The following is a 25,831-nucleotide window of genomic DNA, read 5'->3' as shown; positions in this document are numbered from 1 at the left end:
TTGTGACGTAAAAGACAGATTTAATGCGACATGACCGTTCAAACAGCAGTCGCTTTCTAAAACATCGGATATGTATCGGATTCAGTACCACATACGAAAGTGACTCAGATCGGATTTGAAAATATCGGATTTGTGCCCTTCACACTGTCATACCATGATCGGATATGGGTCGCATAGGGTCAAAAAAGTCGGATTTGATGCGTTTTCGCCTGCAGTGTGAACGTAGACTTAGACTGCTCCTCTCCTTTTTCTGTGCAATTACTCAAATCCCCTGTGTTTCCCTGCTTCAACATAAATCCTCTAAGTGTGAAAATAAATATTTCCATTCTCTGTGATTCGTGTTTGGATTCTGCCATTGAGTTCACTTGCCACTGGTTTTGGTTGTTCATGATAAGTGTACTACTAACATTTAATTTCAATTAAAATTTCTACTTTAAGTGGTGCATTTTCCATTGTTATACCTCTCTGACCTGTCTTCCCCATGTGATGTTTTGTGTAATGTATGTATGGTCGGAGGGTAAGATGGCGCCGCCATTGCGTGCAATAGGTCGGCAGCCTTATGAAATTTCCCCTTGTGGGCCTAATAAAGGTATATCAATCAATATTTTGTCGAGAACGCCAAGAATGCAATTAAACTATAGGTGTGTTTCCACTCAACACAACCTGACTAGCAGTGAGAGAGCAAGAGAGAGTGAGTGAGCCAGGGATGGAGAGTAGCCCAACTGGCTACACTGACATCATGTAGTGTATCTTATGAACACAAGTAATGCTTTGAAATGAGATGGAACAGAAGAGTATAGCTTATTTAACAATGGCAGAAATGCAAAGCAAAGATTTAAAACATGAATGTTGTTCAGACTTTTATTTACTGTTTCCACAATTTTCAGTGGCTTGAAATAAATAAAGACCAAATGTTACATAAACACAAGGAGTTCATTACAGGTGTGTGATATTTTCCCAACATAACTCCAAAGTTAACAGTATCTAAATATTTAACATCACAATTACCCATCAAAACAATTATATATCACAGCAAATAAAGAAGTATATTTAATGAAGCCATCAGCGGAGCGGGAGGGTGGCTTGCTGGGCTTATGCCCGGGTCATTTTTTCAGAAGCCCGGGGTCTTTTGGAGTGTAATTTGTTTCATAGTTAGATGCCTGACTGACAACTGTATAAAACAAAACCTACACAAAATATTCGAAGCACATAGCGCACAGTCGGAAATTCCCCCTAATTTTGGTATGAGGAGAGCTTAAGTTTGACCAAGTACCAAAGCAAATCATTCGTACTTTTACAATGTAAATATGATGGTGTATCACAAAAGATTGATATCAAACTGGTTACTTGACCCATATTAAGCTACTTGCTCTTCGAGTGAATCAACAAATGGCGAAATGAAAAGCCAAACAACAATGCTGTTTTTTAGAGAGTCTTAGCCAGTGTTGGGTAAGTTACTTTAAAAAAGTAATTAATTACTAATTACTTAGTCAATATTGTATTTAAAATACTTATCTAATTACTATGTCAGAAAAGTAACTTAATAACTAAATAAGTAATTTAACTAAATACTTCTTAAAATCGCTATAAACCTTGAGTGGGCAAACAATAGAAATTAAACTCTTTAAATAATAAATATATTTTTTTAAAGACGGAGACTCTACAGTACGCAGCGGTTCATCTCTTCCACAATGTAGCCTGCAATCATTTTTTTAAGCTCACCTTCAGACACTTTCTGTGCTGCTGAAGTAAAATCAAGTTTTGCTTGCTTAGCAGGAGTTGCCGCAGTGTAATCCATGGATGACGAACAAGGATCACTAAGAAGTGTTCGTCTATGCTCTCGTGTCAGGTGCTTCAGTAGATTACTCGTGCTATTAACAGCAGCCGATAGTTTTTTCTCCCCAGGACATAGCTTACATATTACTGTAATGTTCTTGTCTGCTTGTTTCAGAAAAGTGAAGAGACGGGAATATGTCCATTTCATTACATTGAAATGGACATATTTCATGAAAGCCAAGTCCAAAATGTTGGACTCAGCTTCAGAATTACTGTTCATTTCTTTTACTTAGAAATGAACAGTAATTAGTTACTCTACTTTTTCAGTGGAAAAGTAATTTAATTACAGTAACGCGTTACTTAGTAACACATTACACCCAACACTGGTCTTAGCTTACATGTGTGTTTATTTCATATTTTCAGTTGTTACCCTCTATGGCTAAATAAAGCACTCTAAATCGGTTTCAGCTATGTACTGATGAACACAACAATGGACATAAGGGGCTTCTTTCAAAGAAAAAAACTCAGGTAGATGTTATTTTATATATTATGCTTTGTAAGTTGTTCAATATTTCTATATTTCTATGCAAAACAAGAGGAATTTCAATACACAGCAGTATGTTCACAGGAGAAACCAGATATTTACATACACTTTAGGGAAAAACAAGAACTTTTTTTTTTACTGTTAAACATCAATTTAGAATAAACTTGTTTTGTTTTAGATAAATAAATATTGAAGCATCTTTTGAACTAGTTAAATGTCAGAATAAAAAGAGAGCGCTGTCTATTTTTTTATCACTTTCATCAACTTTAGGAGTACATATACACTAAGTTTATTGTTAATTAATAAGCGTTAATAAGAGTTTAAGAAGTATGTCTGTGAAGGTTCTCAGTCATCCAGGTCATTGTAGTCAAATGAGCTTGCAAAGAAAAGCGTCTGGACTTCTTTAAGTTGCTTGAAGACGTTTCACCTCTCATCCGAGAAGCTTCTTCAGTTCTAAGGTCAAATGGTGGGGAGTCCCAGCTTTAAACCTAGTGGGAGTATCCCCCCACAGAGGGACAAAAGGACCCCCTGATGATCCTCTAATCGCCTGAGCCAAGTTGTGAAACTGGGTGTGGGTCCCAATCAGCCAGAGTTTTGGGTGAGCTCATTGTGAAACCTGGCCCCACCTTATCATGTGATGGTCAGATGCGGTCAGATGGCCCAGGATGTGAGTGGGCGTTAAGGCGTCTGGGGAGGGAACTCAAAACTGGATTATAGATGGCAGACAGTTGGTGTCGTAAACCACCGCTTCTGTTCAAAGATGGTCGCTCACAGTGGACATAGATGGCTTCCTTCACTCCTCTTTCAAAGAGTTTAAGAAGCTTCAGATAGGTTATTAGAGGCCATGTGATTAAATTGGTGGCACACCTGTGGATCCATATAAGGTACCCCCAAAACACAGAGTCTGTTTCTTTGTCGTGGGAAAATCAAGAGATATGAACCAAAACACCAGGAAAAGAATTGTGGACCTCCGTAAGTGTGGCTCAATTTTGAATACAATTTGGTGCCATTTGCAATTACGAAATACATACAATTTCTCTCTTTACTCTTATATTTAACAAATATGTTTTCTTATATTTTCCTCCGTGAATCGCAACCTTATCGTGGTGGAGGGGTTTGTGTGTCCCAGGGATCCCAGGGGCTATGTTGTCTGGGGGCTTTTGCCCCCTGGTAGGGCCTCCCATGGCAAATTGGTCCTGGGTGAGGGACCAGACAAAGAGCGATTCAGAAGACCCTTATGAAAAAAACACCGAGGGAACAGTTTACCCTGCCCGGGATAGGGTTATCGGGGCCCCGCCCTGGAGCCAGGCCCGGGGAGGGTGCCCGAGGGCGAGCGTCTGGTGGCCGGGCCTTAGTCCATGGGGCCCGGCCGGGCACAGCCCGAAGAGGAGACATGGGCCCATCCTCCCGCAGGCCCACCACCCGCAGGAGGCGCCATAGGGGTCGGGTGCATTGTGTGCCGGGTGGCGGCCAGGAGCGGAGGCCCTGGCGGACTGACCCCCGGCTGCCAAGACTGGCAATAGGGACATGGAATGTCACCTCTCTGGTGGGGAAGGAGCCTGAGTTAGTGCGTGAGGTTGAGAGGTACCGGCTAGATATAGTCGGGCTCACCTCTATGCATGGCTTGGGCTCTGGAACCAGTCTCCTGGAGAGGGGCTGGACTCTGTCTCAGTCTGGAGACAGAGTCCTGGGGTGGGTATTCTAATATCGGGCGGGCTGGGGTGGGTATTCTAATATCCCCTCGGCTTGCTGCCAGTACGTTGGGGTTTTTCCCGGTGGACGAGAGGGTTTGTTCCCTGCGCCTTAGGGTCGGGGAACGGGTCCTGACTGTCATCTGCGCTTATGCGCCGAGTGGCAGTTCGGAGTACCCAGCCTTCTTAGAGTCCTTGGGGGGGGTGCTGGAAGGTGCCCCACCTGGAGACTCTGTAGTCCTGCTGGGAGACTTCAATGCTCACGTGGGTAACGACAGCGAGACCTGGAGGGGCGTGATTGGGAGGAACGGCCTCCCTGATCTGAACCCGAGCGGTGCTTTGTTATTGGACTTCTGTGCTAATCACAGTTTGGCCATAACGAACACCTTGTTCGAACATAAGAGTGTCCATAAGTGCACGTGGCACCAGGACGCTCTAGGCCGTAGGTCGATGATCGATTTTGTAATCGTATCACCAGACCTGCGACCATATGTTCTGGACACTCAGGTAAAGAGAGGGGCTGAGCTGTCAACTGATCACCACCTGGTGGTGAGTTGGATCAGGTGGCGGGGGAGGACGCTGGACAGACCTGGTGCACCTAAACACGCAGTGAGGGTGTGCTGGGAACGACTAGCAGAGGCCCCAGTCCGCGAGATCTTCAACGCACACCTCCGGCAGAGCTTCAACAGCATTCCGAGGGAGGCGGGGGACATTGAGTCCGAATGGACCATGTTCAGCGCCTCCATTGCCGAAGCTGCTGCATTGAGCTGCGGCCGCAGGGTGGTTGGTGCCTGCCGTGGTGGTAATCCCCGAACCAAATGGTGGACACCAGAGGTGAAGGGAGCCACCAGGCTGAAGAAGGAGTCCTATCGGGCTTGGTTAGCCTGTGGGACTCCAGAGGCAGCCGACAGGTATCGACAGGCCAAGCGGAATGCGGCTCGGGCAGTGGCTGAAGCAAAAACTCGGGTGTGGGAGGAGTTCCGAGAGGCCATGGAAAAAGACTTTCGGACTGCCTCGAAGAGGTTCTGGCAAACCGTCAGGCATCTCAGGAGGGGAAAGCAGTGCTCTACCTGCACTGTGTATAGTGCTGGCGGAGCGCTGCTGACGTCGACTGAGAAAATTGTCAGGCGGTGGAAGGAATACTTCGAGGACCTCCTTAATCCCACTGACGCGTCTTCCGAGAAGGAAGCAGAGTCTGGGGATGAGGGGAATGACCCGCCAATTTCCGGGGGTGAGGTCACTGAGGCAGTTAAACAACTCCTTGGTGGCAGAGCCCCTGGTGTTGATGAGGTCCGCCCCGAGTTTCTGAAGGCTCTGGACGTTGTAGGGCTGTCCTGGTTGACACGCCTCTGCAATGTTGCGTGGAGATCAGGGGCAGTACCCGTGGATTGGCAGACCGGGGTGGTGGTCCCCATCTTTAAGAAGGGGGACCGGAGGGTGTGTTCCAACTACAGGGGGATCACACTCCTCAGCCTCCCCGGGAAAGTCTATGCCATCGTGCTGGAAAGGAGAGTTCGTCCGCTAGTCGAACCTCGGATGCAGGAGGAACAATGCGGTTTTCGTCCTGGTCGCGGAACACTGGACCAGCTCTTTATCCTCTCAAGGATACTTGAGGGTGCATGGGAGTTTGCCCAACCAGTCTACATGTGTTTTGTGGACTTGGAGAAGGCATTCGACCGTGTCCCTCGGGGTGTCCTGTGGGAGGTGTTGCGGGAGTATGGGGTGTCTGGCCCATTGCTACGGGCCATTCGATTCCTATACAACCGTTGCAAGAGCTTGGTTCGCATTGCCGGCAATAAGTCGGACTCGTTCCCGGTGGGTGATGGGCTCCGCCAGGGCTGCCCTTTGTCACCGGTTCTGTTCATAATTTTTATGGACAGGATTTCTAGGCGCAGCCAAGTGGCGGAGGGCTTTCGCTTTGGTGGCCTCAGAATCTCATCTCTGATCTTTGCGGATGATGTGGTTGTGTTGGCTTCATCGGGTGAGGGCCTCCAGATCGCACTGGAGCGGTTTGCAGCTGAGTGTGAAGCAGCGGGAATGAGGATCAACACCTCCAAATCTGAGGCCATGATTCTCAGCCGGAAAAGGGTGGAGTGCCCACTCTGGGTCGGGGATGAGTTCCTGCCCCAAGTGGAGGAGTTCAAGTATCTCGGGGTCTTGTTCGCGAGTGATGGGAGAAGGGAGCCGGAGATCGACAGACGGATTGGGGCTGCAGCTGCAGTAATGCAGACGCTGCACCGGTCCGTCGTGGTGAAGAGGGAGCTGAGTGTAAAAGCGAAGCTCTCAATTTACCGGTCGATCTACGTCCCTACCCTCACCTATGGCCACGAGCTGTGGGTAGTGACCGAAAGGACGAGATCGCGGATACAAGCGGCGGAAATGAGCTTCCTCCGAAGGGTGGCTGGCCTCTCCCTTAGAGATGAGGGTGAGAAGTTCGGCCATCCGGGAGGGGCTCAGAGTAGAGCCGCTGCTGCTCCACATCGAAAGGAGCCAGCTGAGGTGGTTTGGGCATCTGACAAGGATGCCCCCTGGGCGCCTCCTGGGTGAGGTGTTCCAGGCATGTCCCACCGGGAGGAGGCCCCGGGGCAGACCCAGGACACGGTGGAGAGATTATATCTCTCGGCTGGCCTGGGAACGCCTTGGTGTTCCCCCGGACGAGCTGGAGGAGGTGGCTGGGGAGAGGGAGGTCTGGGCCTCTTTGCTTAGGCTGCTGCCCCCGCGACCCGGCCCCGGATAAAGCGGATGAAGATGGATGGATGGATGGATGGATGTTTTCTTATATTTTTCAATCAAAAAAATAAACATTTAGTCTGATTTGATGTTTTACAATTTGAAAAATGATTCTGGTTCTGAGTAAATTGGTGGGAAATGGTGGCCTTAAGTAGTCCTGAATTTACTGTGAATTAACTATTGTAGTCCTGTTTTAAATCCAGATCTTTTTTGAACATAACTCAAAACACATTTCCTGAGGTCAGATGGCCCAGGATTTGAGGGGGCTCAAAACTAGATTATAGATGGCAGACAGTTGGTGTCGTAAACCTACCAATAACAACATAACAATATTGTGTTATGTTGTGTTGTGTTATGTGAAGCTTTGAGTGTAAAAAAAACATGTGGATCCTGAAATAATTGTAGCTTCCACCTTTAAAGGGCTGAAGAGGAAGATGTTTACAAGGAATCATTTAGAATATTTACAACTGACTGATTATCTGAAACTGTGTTTCTGACTGAAAGAGACAGACATGTACAGACTGAACTATCTGTTTAACAGTCAAAATGTTTCTCTAACAGGAGGACATTTTGTACACTCAACTCGGCGCAGACACACTGAGGAACCAGGAAACCAGACTGTAAATCCAGGATAAAGAGGTTCAGTGAATGTGGTGTTGAAGGTGTGGAGGTGAATCAGAGTGTCAGAGGAAACTCTGTAGAAGGACAGAGTGCCAGCAGGACAGTCCACATACACTGCTACTGTGTTAGAGACAGAGGAGGAGGATTGCAGATATGTTTCTGTGTTACTGTGTAAGACAGAGTAACCCTTAACATCAGAGCAGAACAGAGACCAGGACTGATCATTCCTTCCAAAGACAAAGGCATTGCTGTCTCCGTTTTTTGAAATTCTTCTGTAACTCACCGATATATAAACCTCTCCTTTCCACTCAACCTCCCAATAACAGCAACTGGTGAGACCATCTTTACATAGAAGCTGACAATCACCATCAAATCTGTGTGGATGATCAGGATATGACTGATCCTCCTCCACACGTGTCACCCTCCTGTTGTTATCAGACAGTTTGAGTTTTCTGTTTACTGTGTTTTTGTCGATTGTGAGTTGACAGGAATCTGATGGCGAGAACAAACACAGTCCAGCTGCAATTATTGATCCATCATCTGTTCATTGATTGACAATTTGATGGTGACAGATGTGAATGAGTGATGTGACAGTTTGAAGATGGTTGAATGTGTGCTGCTTTGTTTTCATGAATCACATTAAAAACACACTTACACTTCCTCAGACCTGGTCTCAACCATTGTTCTCCAGCAGGCTCCAGAATGACCCTGAAAGGAGGAGGGGGTCAGACCAGCACAGTCTCTTTCAGCATGCACACGTGGACATTACATCGCTCTCATACTGTTAGACACTGATAAAGGAAGAGCCACGATTTTCAGATATACACTTTAATCCATTTGTGTATTGAAGAGCATTTCATGTAAAGATAAATTTGTATGACCCTTTAGTTCCCCGACTCATTACTTTTAGGGAGGTGCTTCAGTCAGTAGGAATAATACACATGTGCCATTTATTAGTATCACATGTTAGAAGAATACTCCCGCCTATAATATTTTCCACATTTACTTTTTTCTCACTGCGTGTAATGAACTTTGGCTTTCTGATATCTGCCAAAATAAAGTTAGTGTTCAATAGTGCTCTTTTTCTGAGTTTAGGAGATAAAATCAAAAGAGGGAAACAAGAAGGACATGGAAATACAGAGCAATGGGGCCAACGTGACACCAAGTAGAGGAAAACAGAGGACATAAGTACACAGAGGATAGCGGATGGAAAACAGGGGAGAACACAGCTGGAACAACAGAACAGGTAAAACAAAAATAAACAGTCAAAATAAAACAGGAAGTATGATAACTATGAACACAAACACTAAGACACAAAGGTATGACACTGGGAGAAACAGACGTGGAACAAGACTGACTCTGGAGAAAGAAAGGAAACACCAAACAGAGAAACAGGAGTTGAGCAAAACAAAGGAAAGAGAGCAATACGGATTGTGAAGAACAGACTAACAGACTAACCAATTACTTAAACACTCTCTCTCTCCTAAGAGAGAGAGAGAGAGCGAGAGAGAGAGAGAGAGATTTAGCAAAGAAAAAAAACTCTTCTATTAGACATAATCTTTGGCTACAAACAAGTCTCTCCATACCTAAGAGTTTCCTGTCTTAATTTCTCAAGCAGAGTCACTCCTGCATCTCCAGGATGATTGTAGCTCAGGTTCATCTCTTTAAGACGTGAGGAAGGGGAGCTCAGAGCTTTTTTCAGCAAAGAGCAACCTTCTTCTGTCATCATACATCCTGACAGGCTGCAGAAACATGACATACTCATAGAGAAGTGTGATGCAGTTGACTAACATTATTTTGTAATGAAGTAGGATTTAGCACTTAAAAACTAAAGTCTACAGTTAGCAAAACCATAATAATGCCAATAATAATAATAATAATAATAATAATAATAAATAATAATAATAAAACACTGAAGGTTCTACTTTACAGAAGTAATAATAATAGATACTTTGATAAATTCCAGTAGACACATTCCCTCATAGCCTGGCTCAAACCAGATTTTAAATCACCATAATTAAAACATTTTAGAACCCTGACCGGAGTGTTTCCAGTTCACAGTGTGGAGATTCCAGTCCTCGGCACAGCACTTCCACTCCTGAATCCTTCAAGTCATTGTTACTCAGGTCCAGATCTCTCAGACTAGAGGACTGGGAGCTGAGTACTGAGCAAAGAGCTTCACAGCTTCTCTCTGTGAGGTTGCAGCCACTAAGTCTGGTGAGACATCAAAAGAATCTTGAGATATTGTTTTTTCTTTGCTAGTGAATATATAGCAGCGTATTTAAAGCAAAAGAGTTTAAAACTTACAGAGCTTTTTCAGAAGCTTTGACGATGGGCAGCAGCCTCAGAAGAGCCTGCTCTGAAGCAGAGTATTTCTTCAGGTCAAACACATCCAGGTCATCAGATGACAGTAGGATAAAAACCAGAGCTGACCATTGAGCAGGAGACAATTCATTTGTAGAGAGACTTCCTGAATTCAGGGACCTTTGAATCTCCTCCACTAGAGAACAATCATTCAGTTCATGTAAACAGTGGAACAGGTTAATCTTTTGCTCTGCAGACAGACTCTCACTGAGCTTCTTCTTGATGTAATTACTTGTTTCCTGATTTGTCTGGGGATTAATTCTTGTCTGTTTCAGGAGACCTTGTAGGAGATTCTGATTTGTCTGCACTGAAATACCCAGGAGGAAATGCAGAAATAAATCCAGGTGTCCTTTTGTGCTTTGCAAGGCCTTGTTCACAGCGCACTGATAGAAGTGATTCTCTGTCTGGGTGTGTATTTGTTGTTCTTCCAGCAGATTGACTCCAGAATTGATGAAGGTCAGATGGACATGAAGAGCAGCCAGAAACTCCTGAACACTCAGATGAACAAAGCAGAACACCTTGTCCTGGTACAGTCCTCTCTCCTCTTTAAAGATCTCTGTGAACACTCCTGAGTACACTGAGGCTGCTGTGATATCGATGCCACACTCTGTCAGGTCTGATTCATAGAAGATCAGGTTTCCTTTCTGCAGCTGATCAATAGCTAGTTTTCCCAGAGACTCAATCATCTTCCTGCTCTCTGGATTCCAAGGTGGATCTGTCTCAACTCCTTCGTCATACTTGACCTTCTTCACTTTGGCCTGAACCACCAGGAAGTGGATGTACATCTCAGTCAGGGTCTTGGGCAGCTCTCCTCCCTCTGTGGTTTTTAGAACATCCTCCAGAACTGTAGCAGTGATCCAGCAGAAGACTGGGATGTGGCACATGATGTGGAGGCTTCGTGATGTCTCGATGTGGGAGATTATTTTGCTAGCTAGTTTCTTATCACTGAATCTCTTCCTGAAGTACTTCTCCTTCTGTGGGTCAGTGAACCCTCTGACCTCTGTCACCATGTCAATACACTCAGCAGGGATCTGACTGGCTGCTGCAGGTCGTGTGGTTATCCAGAGGCGAGAAGAAGGAAGCAGTTTCCCCTTGATGAGGTTAATCAACAGCACATCCACTGAGGTGGACTTTTTAGGATCAGTTAGGATTCTAGTTTTGCGGAAGTCCAGACGAAGTCGACACTCATCCAGACCATCAAAGATGAACACAACCTGGAGGTCTTCAAAGCTCGAGATTCCTGCTTGTTTGGTTTCAATAAAGAAGTAATGAATAAGTTCCACCAAGCTGAGCTTTTTCTCTTTCAGCACATTCAGCTCTCTGAAAGTGAATGGGAATATGAACTGGATGTCCTGGTTGGCTTTGCCTTCAGCCCAGTCCAGAGTGAACTTCTGTGTTAAGACTGTTTTCCCAATGCCAGCCACTCCTTTTGTCAGCACTGTTCTTATTGGTTCATCTCTTCCAGGTGAGGCATTAAAGATGTCTTCTTGTGTGATTGATGTTTCTGGTCTGTCTGGTTTCCTGAATGCTGTTTCAATCTGTCTGACCTCATGTTCATTGACCTCTGCAGTCCCTCCCTCTGTGATGTAGAGCTCTGTGTAGATCTGATTCAGAAGGGTTGGGTTTCCTGCTTTAGTGATCCCCTCAAACACACACTGGACCTTCTTCTTTAAAGCACATTTAAGTTTATTCCGGCATATGCTGGGAATTTCTTAAAGAACACAGAGAGGATATAGCCTTAAAATTAAAACATCAACAAGTTCTGCTTTCAGAAGTAGATATATAATATGAGATCGCAAATGTAATGTTATTCTACTACCATTTTAAATATTTAGAGTAACCCTCTTACTGCTCTCCAGATGATCAGCCAGCTCCGCTTGCTTCATCATCCTCAGGAAGTGCAGAGTGAGCTTCACAAATGCTTCTCTGCTGCTGTTCATCTGCTTTTCATTCTCAGCTTTCAACAACTCTTCATCCTCCCCATGACTCTCTAAGCATTCTGGGTAATCTGGACCCAGAATGTTCAGAATCTTCTTCAGCTCATTCTTTACAAAATTAACAATGTTTTCCTCCAGCAGCTGGAATAGAATAGAATATGAATGATTGTGAAATCATGAAGTGAAACATCAGATCCATGTTAGATACACTGGACTTCAGCCAGAATGTTTCCAATACAAATATCATATTTTGGTGTCTCTCAAACTAAAAATAATGCCTAAAAAATGGGGTGTTGGTTTCATTATATACTACTCCATTCTAAGACAACAGGTTGCTAACTAAAACTATAATATAATTTGAACTGTACAACATATAAAATGCAATCAGAATTTCCCTTCATGATCACTACTCTTTACATCCTAGTAGTAGGAAATCTCTTAAGTAATATTTTTAAAAATCAACAAATTAAAATACCCTCAAATGTTTCCATTTCCTTTCCTTTGCTGTTGAAAAATGCTGTGACTTTCAGAAGTCACACCAGTGAAATACTAATTGTCATGGTCCTGGGTCAGGGACCCAGCATTTTGTGATTATTATTATGATTATTATTATTTTCTCATGTTCTAGTTTCATTCGGATTTTGTATTCTGTTAAACTGCCTGGGAACTTCCTGTTTTATTTTGTAGATCCATATGTGATATCACTGTGTTCAGCTTGCGTTTCCCTGTCATCATGTGAATTAGGATCATCTATGCTTCCCTCCTGTGTGTAATTTCCTAATTACCTTGTGTGTGTATATATAGTGGGTGTCAGTCTGTGCTCAGTGTGTGCCATGTATTTTGGGTTTGTCATTAGTTTTCCCCAGTCTAGGTTTTGAAGGTTTTTGCTCATCATTTTCTGTTTACGTCACTCTGTAAATAAACAGTCACTTGCATCACAGCCTTAGACTGCATTTTGGATCCTTTTCCACAAACACCACCCGGCAGCCGTGACAATGCAAACCAACCTGAGTCTGGACCCAGCAGACTGAGGCTCTTTCACAGAGGAGAAATTGCTCACACTGCTATGGGATTACTGCCGGGCAGTCATCCACGCCTCGGACACTCCAAAGAAACCCATTCAAGTCGTCTTCTTGGATGCCTTCCTGTCTTCCACTGTTTTTCCTCAGAACTTCCTGGATGTCAGGGAGCTGGTTCGCATTATTAAGGATTTAAGAGCGACCTTCAGGTTTGAACTGTTTGGCATGGATGGCCCAGGCAAAGAGGATTCTGTGGCCTTCCTAGAGACTCTTGCCACTTGGTATTCCCAGCACCAACGGGCAATTTCCCCGTCGCTGGTCACTGCTACACCACCCAACACTCCTCAACTCACTCCTGTGGCTTCAGTTGGGACTGCTGACCACAGACGGGCAGTGAAAAACATCACAGTGAGCAAATTGGACTCTGTGGTATGTGTACAGGACACTGGTTTTGTTGTTTCAGCCGTGACATTAATAACTTTTCCATAAGCTTTATTGGTGCCTGTGGCGGGTCCTGGTTTGTGGCTAGCTGCAGGGGAAAGGTAGAGTGGTGGGTTCAGGGTATGGTGTCAGTGGAGGCTGTCTCACACACCAAACCCCATCATATAATCATGTCTCCCCTGTTTAAGATGTTGTCGGGACCTCAGAAGGGGGTTGTGTGTGCTACAGAAGCAGAGCAGCTGGAAAGCTGCACTCTGGAAAACTAGACAATGAAAGATGTTTAAAGCTGCAATGCTGCTGTTGTCAGGTCCTTCACTGCCACAGTGTCCTACAATCTTAAGTATGGTTGTGGACAAATCTATAACCAGACGTGAAGACGAGCAATTAAAGCAACACAACTACATCTGAGAATATTCTGAGTAACTGCTGAATTTCACATTTCTCTAGCTCAGACATGCTGGGCTCTAAATAAATTCATTAAATTTGTTTTGTGAACAGAGGTGGAATAACTTTCCTGCACTAATGCCAGTGATGGACAGTGTTGGGGAGTAACAGAATACATGTACCAGCGTCACGTACAGTGGCTTGCAAAAGTATTCGGCCCCCTTGAACTTTTCCACATTTTGTCACATTACAGCCACAAACATGAATCAATTTTATTGGAATTCCATGTGAAAGACCAATACAAAGTGGTGTACATGTGAGAAGTGGAACGAAAATCAATACAATAAATAACTGCAAAGTGGGGTGTGCGTGATTATTCAGCCCCCTGAGTCAATACTTTGCTGCAATTACAGCTGCCAGTCTTTTAGGGTATGTCTCTACCAGCTTTGCACATCTAGAGATTAAAATCCTTGCCCATTCTTCTTTGCAAAACAGCTCCAGCTCAGTCAGATTAGGTGGACAGCGTTTGTGAACAGCAGTTTTCAGATCTTGCCACAGATTCTCGATTGTATTTAGATCTGGACCTTGACTGGGCTATTCTAACACATGGATATGTTTTGTTTTAAACCATTCCATTGTTGCCCTGGCTTTATGTTTAGGGTCCTGCTGGAAGGTGGACCTCCGCCCCAGACTCAAGTCTTTTGCAGACTCCTAGAGGTTTTCTTCCAAGATTGCCCTGTATTTGGCTCCATCCATCTTCCCATCAACTCTGACCAGCTTCCCTGTCCCTGCTGAAGAGAAGCACCCCCAGAGCATGATGCTGCCACCACCACATTTGACAGTGGGGATGGTGTGTTCAGAGTGATGTGTAGTGTTAGTTTTCCGCCACCATAGCGTTTTGCATTTTGGCCAAAAAGTTCCATTTTGGTCTCATCTGACCAGAGCACCTTCTTCCACATGTTTGCTGTGTCCCCCACAGGGCTTGTGTCAAACTGCAAACGGGACTTCTTATGGTTTTCTGTTAACAATGGCTTTCAATGGCTTTCTTCTTGCCACTCTTCCATAAAGGCCAACTTTGTGCAGTGCACGACTAATAGTTGTCCTATGGACAGATTCCCCCACCTGAGCTGTAGATCTCTTCAGCTCGTCCAGAGTCACCATGGGCCTTTTGGCTGCATTTCTGATCAGCGCTCTCCTTGTTCGGCCTGTGAGTTTGGGTGGACGGCCTTGTCTTGGTAGGTTTACAGTTGTGCTATACTCCTTCCATTTCTGAATGATCGCTTGAACAGTAATCCGTGGGATGTTCAAGGCTTGGGAAATCTTTTTGTAGCCTAAGCCTGCTTTAAATTTCTCAATAACTTTATCCCTGACCTGTCTGGTGTGTTCGTTGGACTTCATGGTGTTGTTGCTCCCAATATTCTCTTAGACAACCTCTGAGGCCGTCACAGAGCAGCTGTATTTGTACTGACATTAGATTACACACAGGTGCACTCTATTTAGTCATTAGCACTCATCAGGCAATGTCTATGGGCAACTGACTGCACTCAGCCCAAAGGGGGCTGAATAATTATGCACACCCGCTTTGCAGTTATTTATTTGTAAAAAATGTTTGGAATCATGTATGATTTTTGTTCCACTTCTCACGTGTACACCACTTTGTATTGGTCTTTCACGTAGAATTCCAATAAAATTGATTCATGTTTGTGGCTGTAATGTGACAAAATGTGGAAAAGTTCAAGGGGGCCGAATATCTTTGCAAGCCACTGTATTTAAAATGCAAAATATGAGTAACTGTATTCCGTTACAGTTAACGTTTAAAAAGGTGGTATTCAGAATACAGTTACTTTGTCGAAAAAAATGGATTACACAACGGTCTTTTCCTGTTTCATATGTTAGGCTATACCTTCTTTATTTTGTAAGTGTTACAGGCATAGCCCTAAAGAATGTAGCCTCATGGGCAGTGTAGTCCGTGCTGCTGGGAGAATGGACTGCCATACCCGTTGTGTGTCTGTGAGCGAGGGAGGGAGAAAAAGGAGAGTCAAAAAGTACGAGTTGTCACCGACCAGAAACAGGAGATGGAAGCATGTAAATATAATAATAATGACTGCAGCCAAAAAGATGGGCTAACGAGCCCAGTTGTAAGTAAATATTATATAGTCTAGTTAAAATTGATATGGTGAATAACCTTCAGTAAAAGTAATAAATCACACAGCAATAGTACATTTATGTAGTCGTGAAAAGCATGATAATATATTAAGTAACCCAAAGTATTCCGAATACGTTACTCTCATTGAGTAATGTAACTCAGCGGTTTCCAACCTTTTTTGCACCACGGACCGGTTTATGCCGACAATATTTTCACGGACCGGCCTTTAAGGTGTTGCGGATAAATACAACAAAATAAAACTAGTACCGGTACCGAAAAAAACAAGATTTATTCATAACACACGTGAAAAGACCCAGGAAAACCACATTAACGATAAAAACGATAACAAAATAACACTGAAAAACGATAAAAAACTAAAACTAATTATACTCTACCTAATCACATGAGCCAAGGTGTGAAAATGGGTGTAGTCACGATCAGCCAAAGTTTCGGGTGAGCTCATTGTGAAACCAGCCCCACCCTACCAAGTGATTCCTGAGGTGAAATGGCCCAGGATGTGAGTGGGCGTTAAGGCGCCTGGGAAGAGATCTCAAAACCGAATTATAGATGGCAGACAGTTGGTGTCGTATGCGACCGTCTCTGTTCGAAGATGGTTGTTCACAGTGGACAAAGATGACTTCTTCCACTCTGCTTTCAAACCATCTGTCTTCTCTGTCCAAAATGTGAACACTGGAAAGAAGTCACTCTTTCAAGGGCTTAGATCTGGGACTCTCCACTATTTGACTCCAAACATCGAAGAGCATCCCTGAGTACGTGGCTAAAATTAGAGAGCGCCTTAAAACAGCTTGTGCTATTGCCAGGGACACCTTAACTGCTAGGCAGATAAGGATGAAAAAACACTATGATCGGAGAGCAGTTGCTCGTCAGTTTAAACCTGGTGATCAGGTTCTAGTTTTGCTCCCCGTCCTGGGCTCTTCTCTGAGAACAAAGTTTTCGGGACCATATGTTGTGGAAAAGAAACTTAGTGAGACCAATTATGTTGTTCAAACACCCGATCGTCGTCGCAAGACCAGAGTATGCCATGTTAACATGATGAAACATTATCTTACGAGAGAGAATGAAGGTAATCCACTCACTCCGCACAAGGTTACATCTAGCTCTCCTGTAGCATGTGTAACTTCAGAGATAGCCAATGAAAGCAGTGAGGAGGATGCGGTCCGGGGCAAAGACGCGTCACAGGGTACGAGGCTAAGTAATGGTGAGATTCTGTCTGACTTGCCCCACTATTTGTCTCACCTGTCACTTGATCAGGCTGAAGACATTCAGAACCTGATTGTATCTTTCCGGTGTATGTTTGGGGATATTCCTACCCAGACGAGTTTGATATCCCATGACATCGTTCTTACCAATCCTGCACCCGTTAAACAGCATGCATACAGAGTCAATCCCATCAAAAGGGAGGCTATGAAAAAGGAAGTAGAGTATCTAGTTAGGAATGGACTTGCCATACCCAGTTGCAGCCCCTGGAGTTCCCCTTGTTTGTTGGACATTAAAGCTGATGGGAGTCCACGGTTCTGTACGGACTTCCGCAGAGTGAATGCTGTGACAGTTCCTGACGCATACCCCTTGCCCCTCATCGATGATTGCATTGATGACATCAGACCTGCCACATTTATTACTAAACTGGATATGTTGAAAGGTTACTGGCAGATTCCTTTAACCAAAAGTGCGTCAGAGATATCCGCTTTTGTAACTCCAGACAGATTCCTCCAGTACACAGTCATGCCATTTGGGTTATGTAATGCGCCAGCTACATTTCAGAGGCTAGTGAACAAAGTACTGGGTGATGTTCCAAACTGCCGGGTGTATCTGGACGACATAGTTGTGTATTCCAATGAATGGGCAGAGCATCTTGCTACTTTGTCAGCTGTGTTTGAACGCCTCTCAGCTGCCTCACTGACTTTGAACCTTGCCAAGTGTGAGTTTGGTAAAAGCACCATTCTCTATCTAGGCCAACGAGTTGGTGGAGGAAAGGTATGCCCAGTGGATGCAAAGATCCATGCCATTTCAACCTTTCCAGTTCCATCTACAAGAAGGGAGCTACGTCGTTTTCTTGGAATGGCTGGATATTATCGCCGGTTCTGTAAGAACTTCTCAACAGTAGCTGCCCCGTTGACTGCCTTGACCAGTCCATCAGTTCCATTTTCCTGGTCTGATGAATGCCAACATGCCTTTGAGAATCTTAAAGGATTGCTTTCATGTTCACCTGTTCTCTCCGCCCCAGACTTCAGCCAACCATTCAAGTTGGAGGTCGATGCTAGCGCCGTTGGGGTAGGCGCTGTCCTTCTCCAGGAAGACCAGGATGGACTCGATCACCCTGTGTGCTACTTCTCAAAGAAGTTCACTCTTCCTCAGAGAAGGTATTCAACAATCGAACAAGAAACTCTTGCCGTTCTGTTGGCTCTGCAACATTTTGAGGTTTATCTTGGATTAAGTGTAGAACCCACAAAAGTCTTTACAGACCATAATCCACTTGTTTTCCTTTCAAGGATGTACAATAACAATCGTCGGCTTATGAGGTGGTCTTTAATCATTCAAGAGTATAACCTTCAAATCTGCCATAAAAAGGGGACAGAAAATGTCCTGGCTGATGCACTATCCCGTGCCCTGTAGTCTGTTTAGGGTTTGTGTTTGTGTTTGAAGGATCCAAACTTTTTGTTTGGACTTGTAAGGGTGGGGGTGTTACGTGTCTGCAGGCTGCATGTTTTCTTTCCCCTTCCTTTTGTTTGCCGTTCCCTTAGGTTGCAGACTGCAGGCTGATGTCAATCTGGGGCCATCCAACTAATTAGAGGAGGGGGACCCTGATTGGACAATCCAGGAGTGCACACCTTAATAAGGAGACTCACCTGTGGCTGGGCGTGGCTCTCTTCCCTCCTTTGAATTGTTTGGCACATGCGTGAAGTTTCTCTGCTGTCCTTCTTTTGTTTGGTAATTGTGGTGGGAGTAAAGTGGACTAGGTAAGTTTGGGGACCCCATACACTTACTCACGTAGAGTCTTTTTGTTAGAAACACTAGGTAAGTAGGTTGGTGCCACCCATGTAGTTTTGAGCTTGTTTTGAGTTGAGGTTTAGGGTTTTTCCCTCTTGTTTTTGCTTTTCTAGAATAATAGCTCAGTTAAGTTTTGGATTTGTCTTTTTGGTGGTTTTTTTGGCACAACCTAACTGTCCCTTTCTCCCCCACATTTGTTGTTTGAATTGGGGTTATTTATTTTGTGAGAGCGCTGCCATTAAACATTTTTAATAACACCTGTACCGAGTTTCCGGAGTTGTTGTGTTATCCCCTCCCCACCTTATGATACGTTTTATTTATGCCAAGGTGTCCGGAAAGTGGGTGATCATGTGCTAACGCTAGGACTTGCAAGCGGAAAACCTTTGGCACAACAACTTGATAAACTGTATGCCAGTCATCTAAGTTTTCACCAGCCCAGCGACGTAGAAAGAGATCCTCATCAACAACGTACGCTACCTTCTTTACCTTAGCTTCCTCCTGGGTAAGTACGGACGTACGGCATTTCAGAAGAGAGTCATCTTCATGCTGTGCAACAATAAATTCCTCTCTAGAAGCAGGCAGTTTTATGTCTGCGTCAGTAAGAGAAAACCTCTTTCTAGCCTCATCTTTAAGCATAGCTTCAGGTCCAGCAATATCAGGTCCTTCTGTCATAACAAGGAAAGAGTCAGACAAATCAAAGTCATTCTTCCTGGATTGAGATCTAGTCAGCACACAAGCAGGAAAAATGTTGGCATTTTCTTGCTGTTTAACTTCCAAGCCTGTTTCAGGCTTATCCAGCATCTCAGGGACAGGCATCACTTTTCCACCTGCTAAATCATTCCCGAGGATGAAATCAACCCCTTTTATGGGCAGGGAGGGGAGGACAGCGACCTTACCAACTCCACTGAACACAGAGGAAGTGATATGAACATTGTGCAAAGGTGCAGACACAAAAGTCATTCCGATACCCTGGACCACAACACTTGACCGACAGGATGACTCAACAGACAAAGGCAAAATACCCTCTCGAATGATAGACTGTGAACCACCCGTGTCACTCAGCATTGTTACAGACTGGTCATCAACAGTATTACCTGTTAAAGAAACACAACCCTGTGTGATAAAAGGTTTGAAACAAGGATCTATTTCACTCTGAGATGTTTGGTTTCTGGGAGGCGACATGTTTTTAATCAAACCCACGCCCTTGGGATGTGGTGGTGTGGTCTTATTCTTTAGTGCAAGGCAATCAGCAATGACATGACCTTTTTTGTGGCAATAGAAGCATTCACGTACCTCACAAGAGAGAAATGGTTGCCTAGCTCTGGCTTCAGGCTGGCCACGATCAGGTTTCGGTGAGTGTGTGATCAAAACTTTATCTGAACGAGGGGGTGATGCAAACACGTTTTTGTAAGTCAAAGTGAACTCATCAGCCAAAACGGCTGCTTTTGACAGTGAGGCAACCTTTTGCTCATTTAAAAACATCACAAGCTTCTCTGGTAATAGATTCTTAAAATCTTCCAACAGGACTAACTGACGAAGCGCTTCAAACTCTTTCTTCACTTCACTTGCTGTGCACCACTTGTCAAAAAGAACTGCCTTCTCACGTGCAAACTCTACATATGTGTGACCATTAGACTTCTTGTGATTCCTGAACTTTTGTCGGTAGGCCTCCGGTACAAGCTCATAAGCACGAAGGATGGACTCTTTCAGTACATCATATTTCATGCTGTTTTCAATAGAGAGAGTTGACACAACCTCCTGTGCTTTGCCCACTAGCTTGCATTGCAGTAGCACAGCCCACATTTCTTTTGGCCAGTCTAATGCTATTGCAATCCTTTCAAAAGCGTTAAAGTAGGAATCAACTTCGGTCTCTCTAAATGTTGGCACCAAAGCAATATTTTTGCGCACATCAAACCTACAGGTGCTGCCAGATGAATGTAAAGGATCTGAAGTAACTGGTGAGCTGGGAGAAGACAGGCCTTGTGTAAGTCTCATAGCTTCCACTTCTAGCTGTTTTAACTTTACCTCCTTCTCAGCTTCAATTTCTAGCTGACGTATCCGAAGTTTGAGGTCAAGCTCGGCCTTACGTGTCTGCTCCCTTTCCTGCGCCTCCAGCCGAAGGCGGGCTAGACTCACCTTAAGTCTAGCATGTCTGTTTGACCCACTGAAGTCTGGGGACAGAGGATCAAAACGAGGTAGTTTAGGAGGCACCTTAGGCTCCACCTGGACTTTGGGGGGAGTAGCCATAGCACCAACATCCTCCTTCAGGGGTTTGACACCTTGCTCAACAGAAAGAACGTTACCATCACACACATCAGAACCAGTCAAGATTTTCAACTCAACTAAACGTTGTAAGATAATACCCTTAATTTCCTTTTTCGCACTATATTTCTTTACTGAAATATCAAAGTGTGCCGCAATACTCAATAAGTCATCTTTACGACATAACTCAACCTTCTCAGGTCTCGGAGCACGAATGAAATCCTCTAAGTCGAAATCCATACTTAAATACAGGGCAGTAACATTGTACCAAGCACCAGCGTTGTCTATAGCTCCGGAAAATATATCCCGGACGAGCCCCCACTTGTGTTACGTCTCCTCGAGGGCAGGAGGGGATAACACAACAACTCCGGAAACTCAGTACAGGTGTTATTAAAAATGTTTAATGGCAGCGCTCTCACAAAATAAATAACCCCAATTCAAACAACAAATGTGGGGGAGAAAGGGACAGTTAGGTTGTGCCAAAAAAAACACCAAAAAGACAAATCCAAAACTTAACTGAGCTATTATTCTAGAAAAGCAAAAACAAGAGGGAAAAACCCTAAACCTCAACTCAAAACAAGCTCAAAACTACATGGGTGGCACCAACCTACTTACCTAGTGTTTCTAACAAAAAGACTCTACGTGAGTAAGTGTATGGGTTCCCCAAACTTACCTAGTCCACTTTACTCCCATCACAATTACCAAACTAAAGAAGGACAGCAGAGACACTTCACGCATGTGCCAAACAATTCAAAGGAGGGAAGAGAGCCACGCCCAGCCACAGGTGAGTCTCCTTATTAAGGTGTGCACTCCTGGATTGTCCAATCAGGGTCCCCCTCCTCTAATTAGTTGGATGGCCCCAGATTGACATCAGCCTGCAGTCTGCAACCTAAGGGAACGGCAAACAAAAGGAAGGGGAAAGAAAACATGCAGCCTGCAGACACGTAACAACTGAAAAAGCTTCTTGGATGAGAAGTGAAACATCTTCAAGCAAATTAAAGAAGTCCAGACACTTTTCTTTCCAAGCTCCTTAGACTAAAATGATCTGGATGACTGAGAACCTTCACAGGCATCCCATTCACCCACCAATCTGAGCCATGGTCTGAGTAACCCTCACACCCTGTACAGACCCTAAATATGGAGTCCAGATGTGCATGATTCTCCCGGTCAGACTGATCTCTGGCAACCTCTGAGCTTTCCTGGTCCACTCTGTGGAGGAATCATGAAGAATTAGTTTACATCAGGTCTGTTCATACAGAGTCAACCACAAGCTAAACGCTCATGAAGTGAGGTCTGAATGTGAGCAGTGAATCAGATGCTTCCCTTTAGTCGTAAATTTTTACTAGTCCTGATAATGCCATTGATAATCAGCAGCTCAGCCTGCAGCTGTTTGAAAATGTTAGCTAAGCTTAGTTTTGTCCCGACAGCTTTCCATTAGTTTCAGCTAAGATAAAAGTCCTTCTCTATCTGTATGTATAACTGGTTTCACAGGTCACCTTCCAGTTCTCAGAAAATGTCTATGTTTGTAGTCAATAATTGTACCATTTCTTCTAAATATGTTCTAAACATGTTATAAATGTCTTGAAGAGGCATATTTCTGTCTAATGTATATTTTCAACATACAACTTTGTCTCCTCGTAATCTAATTTCCTTTTACATTTGTTTTAGCTATTACTGTCAAACATTTTCCAGTCACCCAAGATAATTCTGAATTTATCTTGGTGAGTTTGTGGTATTTTTAAGTTTTGTACATTTTTGAAATGTTTCCTTGTTGTTTTTATTTCCTCAGGTGATCTTTAAAGTGGTTAATATTATCTGGGTTCAATTTATTGTCCTAGTTTATTTGTATTGTCTGTTTTAGTTTACTTTTCATTTCCTGTGTAAAGTCTGCATTTCTGTGTTCTGTATACTGTTACTTCCTGTTTTATTTTGGCAATCTGTCTTCTTTCAGATTTAGTTGTATGTTTCTTCCCAGGTGTCTCCAATATGGTCTCATCTTCTCTTATGTATTTAAACCTTTAAACCCTCGTTTGTTGTGCCCCCCATCATGCTGTGTGTTCTTTTGGTTTCTGGTTTCCCAGTTTTTCCTTTCCTGTTGCCAGCACTGTGTTGTTTTTGTATTTTGTTTAAAAGACTTCTGCATTAAAACTGTTTTTGAAGCTGGGCAACTTACTTATGTGATCTGAGCAGAACCATCTGCAACTCAATGCAAAGACTAAATAACTGGGTGTGGACATGAGGAGGAACAGAAGAACCAATGAGAACTATTTCTATGGGGTCTGTGTGCAGTCATTGGAAGATGGCAAGTGCCATGTTCAGATTGACAATAAACTGGACTTCATTTTAAAAAAAACCCACAGAAACACTCTTCAAGAAGGGCCAAAGCTCTCTCTATTTTCTGAGATTACTGAGGTCCTTTGACATTTTCTAGGTGATGCTCAGGATTTCCTATGAGTCTGTTGTGACCAGTGCCAGTCTCTATTCTGCTGTGTGGTGGGGCTGTAGACGGAGGTTAGTGGATAGCAAAAGACAATAAACTGATCCACAAGGTCACTAATGTGGGTGTGGAGCTTGACTCTCTGGGAGGCATTTCACAAAGGATGACACAAATGGGAGTGATTGACAATCTTTCACATCCTTTTCATTTCATGTTGGAAAGCACATTCATTACTCCTCCTCCTCATTATGACTTGTTTAAATTGTACATAGTATTGTTAAACTTTGAAATATTAAACTGAATATTGTAGTTTGACCACCATCTTCTGCTACAGCATTTGTTCCTTACACTTTAACTGCTGTGTTTTTGAAACAAACTCCATCACACACCACTTTAAACATGAATATAGAAATGTGTGTGAAACAGATCTGAGCTGACATTAAACATGTCAGAGACTATTCAGTCAAACGGTTTAAATAAATAAAGTCAGTTCCAACATTTAGATACAGATTACCTTTCTGCAACCGAATGGTGTCCTTCCTTAAAACCTACAGGGATATACATTGACGAGTCACTTTTTAAGGACACACAGCTGGATTCAGCTCCAGAAAAATCTGGTCTGCAATGGAGCCCGACAGAAAAAGAGAAAATAGTTAAAAAAGTTAAAAATAAAAAGTTAACAGTTTCTTCAATTGATTAATTATAGTTTAATTTAACTGAATTACAATTTGTCCCCTGGGATATTTTTCAGTCCAATCTAAACAATGAGAAGCACTTACTCTGCATTATTTGATGCTGCTTTTTGAAAATCTAAAATATTCGCTTTTGATCCATCACTCTTTAAGGACACACAGCTGGGTTCAGCTCCAGGTTGGTTCCTGTGAATAATGATGGAGCAGTGATGTGAGCGCTGAGCTGTGACATGGAGAAGAGTCATGGACAGTTACAGATGGTCATCTCACCTCTGAGCTTTGGTCTGGCTCTCATGTTCCCCACACAGAGTGGTTTTAGATGGAGGGACTCCCTCCTCTCTGTCCTCACACTGATCCATGCTGCTGAATTCACATCCACATCAGCTCACACACAAACTTTCTACCTTCACCTGCAGAGGAAACACAAATCATGCATGTGCACATCAACTGATATCCTCCTTTCCATCATGTGTGCTGTCCAAATATCAGCTGCTTCTTTTCTGCTTCCTCTCAGTGTCAGCTGAATGCAGTCAGACAGCAGTGTGAGGCAGAGGAAGCTGCCATCAGCTGCTCTACTTCTACTATCAGTCCACTAGATGGAGCCATGAAGCACACACGATGCATTCACTGACACACTGATTCACTCTGACTGGAAGCTTCAGCCCATTAATATTCAGTCAGTTCAACACGTCTGAACATTTTCAAACATTTCAGCTGATCCATAATTCAAGGAGGATCAGCAGAGTTAAAAGTGGGGAAGAACTTGGCGTTTAAGAACATTTAAGCATTCAAACATAAATATTGAATGCATTAACTGAGTTTGTAAGTAGGTGAAGTAACTGTGAAATGAGGAAGTACTGAAAAACGTACTTCAAGACAGCACTAGAAACATATAAGAGAAAGTTACAGAATATAACATTTTAGTAACTGTTTCAAAATAAATTAGTTAATACCTCTAATATCTTGACCATAGTATGAGTTCATATTCTGACTTTCTGTTCACACTCACACACAAGATGTCAGATGGATTGTTGGTGAGCTTCCTTTATTCACATCTTCCCAATTCCAGATTTTTCTCTGTTAGTTTGAACTATGAAGCAAATTTTTGCTGTTTCTGCAGGTAAAAAAAAAATTAAAGATTCCTTACTGTGTTACAGAGCTTCAGACTGAGGCAGTAATGTGATCCCAAGTTCAGGAAAATGAAGTGAAACTGTAAAAAGGAAAGAAAAACCCAGAAAGGAGCTGACACATGACTTGTCCAAAAACTGAACTGATCTGTTTTTGGTTATCTGGAAATGTCTGATCAGAGTTTTATTGTTTAAAAATAAATAGATAAAACAAAAAAAGCACAACTTTCCTGTTAATCAACTTAACCTCCAAAATGATCTTTTTATATTGTAACCTGACACTTTGAATTCACACTGGTGTCACTGCATATTAAAGAAAACATTGTAGTTTAATTTGTGCTGTTTCCTTAATCAAATTTTAAGAAGGAAATGTGTGCAGATACATTCGCTGACAATGTGTCATTTTGAGTGTAAGATTCAGTTTATTGTTTTCAGCCAATTCAACACATCTGGACAACATTTTCAAACATGTCAGCAGATGCATGAGTCAAAGACGATCATGAGGCTGCTGTGGTTGGTGTTCAGTCCCTGGATCCTCCTCTAGTCTGCATGTTAAAGTATCACTGAACAAGAGTCACAGTCACAGCTGCTTCAGGCTCACATGACAGAGGAGTCAGAGAACAAAATGAGAGTGAGGCAAAATGGATCCGA

The 25,831-nt window shown here is 43.5% G+C and overlaps 1 protein-coding gene across 5 annotated transcripts; it reads right to left on the bottom strand.

The window, feature by feature from the left end:
• Positions 1-4,506: 4,506 nt before the first annotated feature.
• Positions 4,507-25,266, bottom strand: LOC146491445 (protein NLRC3-like). Of its 5 annotated transcripts, XM_085152789.1 has the most exons (12): positions 25,201-25,266; positions 24,324-24,463; positions 24,141-24,239; positions 23,876-23,980; positions 22,055-22,133; positions 11,576-11,804; positions 9,670-11,437; positions 9,403-9,576; positions 8,949-9,104; positions 8,018-8,070; positions 7,647-7,854; positions 7,311-7,485 (listed from the first exon to the last, which is right to left on the bottom strand). In XM_085152789.1, the coding sequence occupies exons 2-12, from the start codon at positions 24,410-24,412 to the stop codon at positions 7,425-7,427; spliced, it is 3,021 nt and encodes a 1,006-aa protein (XP_085008915.1). In that variant the 5' UTR covers positions 24,413-24,463; positions 25,201-25,266; the 3' UTR covers positions 7,311-7,424. The 5 variants fall into 5 exon arrangements, with proteins under 5 accessions (XP_085008911.1, XP_085008912.1, XP_085008913.1 ...); XM_085152785.1 differs by having other exon boundaries at positions 4,507-7,854; XM_085152786.1 differs by lacking the exon at positions 25,201-25,266 and adding an exon at positions 25,063-25,192 and having other exon boundaries at positions 4,507-7,854.
• Positions 25,267-25,831: the final 565 nt, after the last annotated feature.

The sequence above is a fragment of the Neolamprologus multifasciatus genome, chromosome 23, assembly GCF_963576455.1.
Source record: "Neolamprologus multifasciatus chromosome 23, fNeoMul1.2, whole genome shotgun sequence".
Taxonomy (NCBI): Eukaryota; Metazoa; Chordata; class Actinopteri; order Cichliformes; family Cichlidae; genus Neolamprologus; species Neolamprologus multifasciatus.
Note: the sequence above shows the minus strand (reverse complement) of the source record. Positions and strands in the feature narration are given on the sequence as shown.

Bases quoted from the DNA above. Each gene is read 5' to 3' on its own strand.
- LOC146491445 (XM_085152785.1), bottom strand. From the start codon at position 24,412: ATGGATCAGTGTGAGGACAGAGAGGAGGGAGTCCCTCCATCTAAAACC. The intron at 23,981-24,140 runs GTAAGTGCTTCT...GCTCCATTGCAG, and splicing joins GCAGCATCAAATAATGCAGA to ACCAGATTTTTCTGGAGCTG. The intron at 7,855-8,017 runs GTAAGTGTGTTT...TCTCGCCATCAG, and splicing joins GAGACCAGGTCTGAGGAAGT to ATTCCTGTCAACTCACAATC.